The 9089-nt window shown below is 28.8% G+C and overlaps 1 protein-coding gene across 1 annotated transcript; it reads left to right on the top strand.

Annotated features, from left to right (window-relative positions):
- The first annotated feature begins 4895 nt into the window (after positions 1 to 4895).
- LOC108484835 (uncharacterized) lies at positions 4896 to 5270 on the top strand. The gene has a single exon (XM_017788728.1). The coding sequence runs from the start codon at positions 4896 to 4898 to the stop codon at positions 5268 to 5270; it is 375 nt and encodes a 124-aa protein (XP_017644217.1).
- The last annotated feature ends 3819 nt before the right edge of the window (positions 5271 to 9089 follow it).

Below are 9089 nucleotides of genomic sequence, written 5' to 3'. Positions count from 1 at the left end.
ACAGTTCTATTCCATTCCATTCAACCAAACAGCTGAATTACTTATTACAGTTCTATTCCATTACAGCTCTATTCTATTACAGCCTTATTCCATTACAGCCAACCAAACATGCTATTAGTCTCCTTTTGAAAAAATTTGATTAGTCTTCTAAAATTTATGTTTGATGTTAAGGTTGCATTAATAAGAGTCTAAAATTCAAAATATTTTTAATTTAATATTAAAATCAAGGACTTTTATGAGTAAAAATGATAGGTTAAGAATTTATTCAACTATAAAAATAATTTAAGGATTTGTTTAAATAAAATGGAGTAGTTTAAGAGGTTTTTAATATATTAACCAAAATATTGTGAATAAAAAAGCCGAATAAAACAATTGAAAAGAATGGGGAAGAAGAATTGAGATATGGACAAAGAAAAGAGAGGAAGAATAAGTGGTGGTCAAGGTTGGGGTTAGGGAGTGGGAAAACGTTAAAGAAGACGATCAAGACCCACACAAGGGAAGTTCTCGTAAAGACAGAAGAATTGAATTGGGATCAAGACCCACACAAGGGAAGTTCTCGTAAAGACAGAAGAATTGAATTGGAATATAGAAAATCAATCTCATTTTTCTATCATGCTAATACCATCATTGACCTAATCATGATTGAAGTGAATGTCATGAAGTTTACCAAAGCCCATAAAATGTAGCTACCAAACAAAATAAAAGAGAGCAACAGTTGAAAATCAACGGGTAGCAAATGTGTGGAGGCAGGGTAAGAAGTCATTTTCTTTAAAAAGTAAATGTGTACGTCAAGCCCCCTTTTTAAAGGCCAACTAGTATCGTAAATGTTGCTTTCTTATTGGACCATCCTTCTATATTTTTCTTTTTTTCTTTTAATCCCAAATCCAACATGAATTGGTCTCTATTTGTCTATTAATTTCACGTTATATCACCATTCATTTTGATTCATTTCAAGGGAAAAAGAGTAGTGAATTCCATAAAACAGTGTTTTCTCTAAAGCTCTTTGTTAATTTTTTTTTAAAAATTGATTATTATCTATCATTGGATTAATTAGCACCCTAACCCTAGATTTTTTATGTCCGACTCACTCTGTTCAATTTATGAAATATCTTTTTTCAAACAAAAATATATAAGGGATTTTAATTAAATTGTTACTTTCCTTATTTTCTTTTAAAATATTTCTTCATCTTTATGTTTTTTTTTCGTAAAATATAGAAACAACAATCTTTTATTTTAGGGTAAACTACAAAACGATCATTTTTGTTTGCCTTAAATTACATTTTTGTCACTTATATTTAAAATATTACGTTTTAATCACTTACATTATCGTTTTGTTATGAAGTGGTCACTCTACCATTAAACTCTATTACCTCTCTAATGACAGTCCTATGTGGCAGTCTAAATGGGTTTTAAATGTCAACTTGGATATCTAGTTGCTAGGATGAAAATATGTTTTTAATTAAATAAATTTAATTTAAACTGTCGCGTAGGATATCTAAGTTGGCATTTAAAATCTATTTTGACTACCACGTAGAATAGCTGTTAGGGAGGTAACGGAGCTTAATGGTAGAGTGACCACTTTGTAACAAAACAATAATGTAAGTGATTAAAATATAACATTTCAAACATAAATAACTAAAATGTAATATAAGGCAAACAAAATGACTATTTTATAATTTATCTTTTATTTTAATTAATTTGAAAAGTGTACAATCACGTATTTTTCTATTACTAAAATTAGAAGATGACAACTACGATTAGACACAAATGAAGGATTAAAGCACGCCCCAAAGAACATGTATTTGTCCTATAAATTCAAAAGATCGAAACCTACGGAAAAAGAAAAAAGAAACAAAAATGCTGTGACAAAATATATAAGACCCGAAAGAAAATAAATAAATATAAGCTGAAGAAGTTATTACACATGAAAAAGCCAAAAGCCGTAAGCCGCAAGAAAAGGAGAATGTAGATTAGAGAAGGTTTTGTTTTAGGCGGCAGAATACTTACTACTTGGACAATCACAAAAACAGGCACAACCTCAACTTAAACAAATAAATCAGTCAAATATTAAAAAAAATGAAATTTGTTAAAACCATTTTATTTATTTTTGATTCCATTTTAGTTAGCATTTTGCTTGAATTTTTATTAATTAATAATAAATTTATTTAATTTACTAAAATAAAATATAATAACTTATTTAGTTCTCCAATTTTAAAAAAATTGTTTTAATTCTTTATTTAATATTTTTCCTTCTTTTTTAAAAAAATTGAACTTACATTGTACGTCAAGTTACTTTAAAATAGATGAAAATTAACTCATGATAATTTTGTTGATGTGGTAACCACACTATGCTACGTCAACAATTAATGAATTATTTTAAAATTTTCATAACTTTTATAATTTTTATACTAATGTTAATAATTGATTAAATATTTTTATAATTTTTATTTTTAAAATATTAAAAATTAATTATTGATGTAGCATTCAAATGACAATCCGCGTATATGTCACGTCAATAAAATTAACAAATATTAACTTTCTATCTTTTTTGAGTGATTTGAAAAACATAGTAGGTAAAAAGTAAAAAATAAAGACTAAAATAACTTTTTTACAAAGTTAAAGAATTAAATAAATTATTATGTCATAATATAACATGCTTATTTCAAAACAGAACTATAAATCTTTTTTTTAAATTACAAGTAAATATTCATAATTTACAAGCAATATAATCTAAATAATAACAACCCTAATCAATCGTTATAATGCCCGATTGATTTGATATCTAAGTCTGGCTAAAATAATTTTGAAAAATGCTAAAATATAATCAATTTAAATAAAAAAGATTTTAAAAAAATTAACACTTGATTTACACTCAATAGAATTCAAACATTGAAGATTGTCATTATACTAAAATTTCGTTGACATTATGAACATTATAATATATTAATAACATTCTAAATATTTATTTTAATGAAAAATAATAATTCTTAACAAAATTTGGAAAATACATAAATTATGTAAAGGAAAAATTAATTACATCACCCATTTTATCTTCTTCTTTTTCGAGCACCTTCACAGTAACGGAAACATATATAAATGAAGTATAAAATAATAGACTTAATGGTGTAAAAATTTTCAAATTTATAAAAGAAAAATAATTAAGTCACAATTAAGTTATTGTTTTTTTTTTCACTCAATTGAATATTTAAACTAAAAAATACATTAAAAGGCTCTTTGATCGTTAACTTTAACAGTTGATGTTAAAGTTAATTGCCCTAATTTTTTCAATTAAAGTCACCTTGTGTTGTAACCATGATGTGATATGTAACAAAATTATAAAAGTTTAAATAATTAAAAATATTAAAATTTTATTAAAATTAGAAAAAAATTATACAAATCATAACAAAATTATAAAAATTGTAAGATTTTATAAAATTATAAAAAATTTTATAAAATGCATCAAAAACTCTTTAACAATTAACTTTAACCTCATTGTTAAAGTTAATGACCCCCAATTTTTCAGTTAAAGCAATTACGTGTCACAACATAGCGTGACATGTGACAAAAAATGATAAAAACAAAAACCAACAAAAGTTATAGAAAAATTATTAAATGCTTTTTTGGTAATATAATTTTATAATCTTTTTACTTAATTTTATATTTCTTTACATTTTTTTATAATTTTCTTACAACTTTATAAAATTTTGTATTTTATATTTTTTCTAATTTTAATAAGATTTAAATATTTTATATTTTTATTAAAATTTAATAACTTTTATAACTTTTATTGATTCTTATTTTTATCATTTTTTACCACATGTCACACCATAGTTGTGCCGCGTGTCTGCTTTAAATGAAAAAAATTAAAAATAGATAACTTTAATGGTCAACTGGTAAACTTAATGGTCAAAAAGGCCTTTTGATACATTTTGACAGTTCAAGTACCCAATTGCATGTAAAAAAAAAAGAAGGCATTTAATTGTTTTTTCTGAAAAAGTTTGAGGGCCATTTTTATGCATTTTGAAAATTCAAGTACCTAATTGAGTGCAAAAAAATGAGCTTAATTGCTTGTTTTAAAAAAGTTTGAGAGCCTTTTTATGCATTTTGAAAGTTCAAATACCCAATTGAATAAAAAAATGTTTTTTTAATTTTGAGAATTTTTTACTCCATTAAACCAAAATAATATAATGAATTTGGCAATGAAAATGATTACTTGAAAATTTTAATATTTTAAATTTAATTTTCATTATAAATTATGTGAAAATTTAGATTTTATTTTAACTATTTTTATAATATGTAATAATTTATTTTAGTTACAATTATTCCAATATTGTATGTTATTTATAATTATAATTACAATTATATTTATAACATCTTAAAAGATTAACACGTAGTTATATTTATATAAACTTATATATTTAATGATGTAATATATTTAATTATGAAGTGTGGTGTGGTAATTGCTCAAACCATTTTTTAATTATGAGATCGAGATTTGATTCTTATCCATGAAAATAAAGCACTTTTTATGGCTAGTTATTTACCTTTTAAAAATACTAACAACAAAATGATTGATCACTAATATGAACACTATAATGTAATACATTTATATTATTTTATATATTTACATTTCTTTTTTCTAAAACAAAAGATTTATTACTGACTTTTCTAAATAATATATAAATTGATTTACTTATAATTCTATCTTATATATAAATTCGCATTCACTTTCTCCCACTGTTCCATTCCTATATCCTTTCCTCTATTCATTTACAAATTAGTTTCAATTTAATATAATCTAATCCTCAATCCAATCAGATTTCTCATGGTCGAATAAGAGTTCCAAGAGTCCGAAGTTGTGTTCTCCAAGCACAACAGCAACCATTACGGCACACATGACGAGGATGTTGCTATTAACGATGATGAGTACTTCGATTATAGAGGATTCTCCAAAAACAGCCGTGTTTTACGTAACTACAAATCTAAGAAAAAACAACAGCACCACGAAGAAGAGCAACAACAAGATGGCCGCCAGTTCGCTGCCTGTAAACATTCTACGTCAACACGGTGCTACTGTTTTCCATTGCGGCGGTGAAACCGATGAATATGACAACGGCGGAATGGTGCCTCCCCATGTTATTTTAGCAAGGAGAATTGCGGGGAAAATGGCATTTTCTGTTTGTACTAGCAATGGAAGGACACTTAAAAGAAGGGATTTGAGTCAAGTGCAAAATTCAGTTCTTAGAATGACAGGATTTTTGGAAGTCTAACACCCAACCCCATACCCAAATCTTTTCATTTTTCTTTTCTTATTTTATTCCTTTTAGTATTCATTTCAGAAATGAAATTAAAACAAAAAAGCAAAATCCTTGTGTTGTAATCTAGGGACTTCCATGCTTTTCTTTCTTAATATTCATTGTTACAGGAAAAAAAAACAAAAAAGAAAATGGAATTAACATATTTTGATGAGGTTCAAGGATTCACTTTTCTTAATTCAATGATTAAATTTCTTAGCTTTGAGGTTTTGTTCTAAGTAAACTGTGGGTGAGGCAGCGGCAGCACCGCTTGCCGAAGTAAAAAAAAAACCACGTTGGAGTTTTTGTCTTGACGTTGGAGATGTGCCCAATAGGGAAAGCTATTTTTTATGATTGAAATAGAGAGAGGGGAGAGGGGGGGGGGAGAGAAACACTTTTTTTTTTGCTAAGAGACGTAAAGAATAGATGATAATTGGGTTCATTGGCTTAATGTGAAAAAAATATTGTTTTCATTAAAAAACAACTAATTTTCTTTTAGCTTCTCATTATTAAAGGTAGCTACCTGTTTTTGATGATCTACTGCCTTTTTATACACAAGATTGCATTTGCTAACGTAAGATGAAGTTTTCTCTTTCGTTGGTTGGGAGTATCTATCTTGTAGATTTCATCATGATTCGGATTGAAACAAAATTTTAGGCTTGTTTTTTGGGTTTAGGTTCGATTCAACTTCAATTCTGCCAAAATCTGACTCGGATTAAAAAAGTTAAAACTGAGCTCGACTCGACCTACTCGTAATAATTTTTTAAGATTATTTTATATAAAAATTAATTTAAAAATATAATACATCAAATACACTAAAAACATTAAAATAAATGTTTCCCAACAAACTAGAAATACATTAAAAATCTTTATACTTAAATAACACTAACATAGTTGCAATTTAGCAAACAAATATCTTTAAAATAGTAGCAAAATTAACAATAAAACAAGAGTTATACAATATCCAAACAATAACAACAAAATAATAGCAATATAGTAGTGAAATGGTAGCAAAATAGTAATAAAAATGAAAGTTTAGGCCAATTCGAGCTTGGCCCAAGCTAAAAAAATCCTACACGAGGCTATATTTTTTCCCAAGCCTTCTCATTTTTCGGACAGACCTTTAGGCCTAGGTGGGTGGCTCGACCCATGATTAGGTCTACTATCTTGTAGCGTGAGATTTCTCTCTCTATTTCCCTCTCTAGGAGAGTTTGGTGGTTATGTGACGGTATTTTCTTTATTTTTTTTGTTTCTTGATTTTTAGAGTCTGAACACTTTTACAATCTAGGCTTTTTTTTCTTGAGTGGATTTCCTTTTGATTCCAACACTTAGGTTAACTGAAATTTAAGAGAATAGTTGTTGATTCTATGTCAATTCTTTCGTGTCTTGTCAGGCTTCATCTTTTTTTCTTTATTTGTTTGCATGGAAATTGGTGGCTTGATATGCTATTAACAAGAACACAAAAAGGGTGGACTCTGGAGTTAGTCGATTAATTTGGAATTGATTTCATTGAGCCTTAGAGGTGTGGAGATTAGGTTAGAAGCAGATTGAAAAGCTATTGTGAATTCTACTTAGTTTTTGGTATTATGGAAGTTGTTTACTGATAAATCAGATAATAGAAGAGGGATTAAAAAGTTCTTCAGAGTGTTTAGTCGTCAAAAGAGGTAATTGATATTAGGGATTTGGATATGAATATATTTTCTATATTATTTATGGATGAAATTCTATGAATAATACTCATGGCAATAGTCATTGGTCTATGATAGGGTATTGTCTTGGTCTATAGATCCATGAATTGTTGTTAGATTTTTTTCCAAAGTCTAATGCTATTAAAATTACTAAAACCTTGGGGACTCTAATTTAGATTGATGAATGCTTGTGGGATGAGGGTATGGAGAGAAGTTTTTTAAGGACGAAGGTTGGTATCGATGTAAAGAATTCACTAGTTGAGGGGTTTTAGGTTTTAAGGAAGGAAGGGGAAAGATTTGGGCTACTGTAAGATATGAAAAAAAAATAGTAGATTCCTGTTTTGAGTGTGGAAGATTAGGCCATATTAGCATGAATTGTGAGCAAAAGGGAATTGGTGGTAGAAAGGGTAGGGGAAAGCTAAATTTGGGATGTGGATGAAAACAACACATTTGAAAGGTATAAGTTTAGGAAAAAAAAGTGGTTGGAGAGAGGAAGGAAAGTGGTGGGAAGGGAATTAACAGTAATTACAGAGGACAAGATTAGTGTGTAGGGGAGCAGAGGGATAGCAGGGAGGATTTATTGGTTGAGAGAGGAAAGGGTAAAGGTAGAGGAGTGATTAGTACTAGTAAGGATGATAGTTGTTTAGGCAGTAAGAAAGGTGTGGAGTTAGGTCAAGTGGAAGATACATAAGATTGGAAAGAGGGTAATAGTAGTTGTTCTTATGAATGAATGGAGGGTTTTAAAGATAATTCTAGAAAGGTACAGATTGGGGTTTCTAAAGGTAAGGATGTTGAAAGGGAATACTCGGAAGATAAGGAAAATGAGAGAGTTGAGGGTCAAATACAAGATAAAGAGGGTAAGAAGAAAAAGGTACATGGAATAGGAGTTGAAAGGGACCAAAGGGTAGGATAGGATATGAATAGGTGGGTGTAGAGGGTGTAGAGGGGAATGGAGACATTAGATAAGGAAGGAAATGAGTATATTATGAAGCTACCTCCTGAAGATGTTAGGGAAGATGAAAATGAAGAGTAGTGAAGGGGACAATTGGATGCTAATAAGGAAAACTGTATTGTTTTTTAGTTGAAAGAATTAAATTTGAAAAAGAAATTTGAAGATGAGGAAGGGAAACAAAGAAAGAAGGTTAACTTGTTGGAGGTGGGGTTAGGTTTGATGGAAAGTGTGGGAAAGAATAATCATGATGTTGGTAGGAAGGTGAGGAAGAAATATCAATAGATTATAAGTAGGAAAGATGGTAAGATAGTGAGGGGTAATAAGAGGAGTCACTGTGATAAAGGCCTTTGGGATATGCTTATTGTGCATGGAAACCAATTGAATATTGAGAAAAGTTGTGGTGGCTTTCCTACAAAACCACCTAGGGACCATGAAGCTATTATCATGGAATTTTCAAGGGGTGGATCACCTTTGATAGTTAAGACTTTTTGTAAGCTTAAGAGGAAGCATGACATTCATTTTCTTTTTCTAATCAAAACAAAGAATAGAGAAGAAAATATGGAAAATTTGAGAAGAAAGGTTAAAATGGATAAAATAGTTTATGTTGAACCAAAAAGCATTGGTGGGGGACTTGCATTTTGGTGGAAACAGGATATGAATGGGAGAGTGGTGGATATTGGGAGTAATGTAATTGATGTAAAGCTAAGATTGGTAATATAATGTAATTATGTAGAATATTTTTTTGTGTATGGACCTACTAATTTTCATGAAAGGTAGGAGGTGTGAAGGATGATTAAAAATAATCAACCATAGATCCATGTATAAGGAACGAATCGGGTCAAAAAAGGGTCAAAAATATACCTTTTCAAAACTAAAAGAGCGACGAACAACGTTGGTAATAGGATCCCTTTGAATGATGTTGATCCCAAGGCAGAACAATAATGTCTCGGCCTTTACGTAATCCACTTAGTTAAAGAGTGAACAACAAAATTCTCTTGAACTTTTCAAAGAATATTTTTAAGAACAGCTGCAAGACATTTTGATTTGTGTTTTCTTGGTAACCCTAACACGCTAAGGGATTATTTTCCTTTTATCTTCTTTAACATCACATATCAGGAAAAAGAAAAGGATTATTCCCTTATTATTATAGAAACA

This window comes from Gossypium arboreum, chromosome 6 (assembly GCF_025698485.1).
Source record: "Gossypium arboreum isolate Shixiya-1 chromosome 6, ASM2569848v2, whole genome shotgun sequence".
Classification (NCBI taxonomy): domain Eukaryota; kingdom Viridiplantae; phylum Streptophyta; class Magnoliopsida; order Malvales; family Malvaceae; genus Gossypium; species Gossypium arboreum.
The sequence above is the reverse complement of the archived record's forward strand: the minus strand, read 5'-3'. Positions and strand labels throughout refer to the sequence as shown.

Excerpts from the sequence above, each read along its gene's own strand:
- LOC108484835 (XM_017788728.1), top strand. The coding sequence starts at position 4,896 with ATGACGAGGATGTTGCTATTAACGATGATGAGTACTTCGATTATAGAG.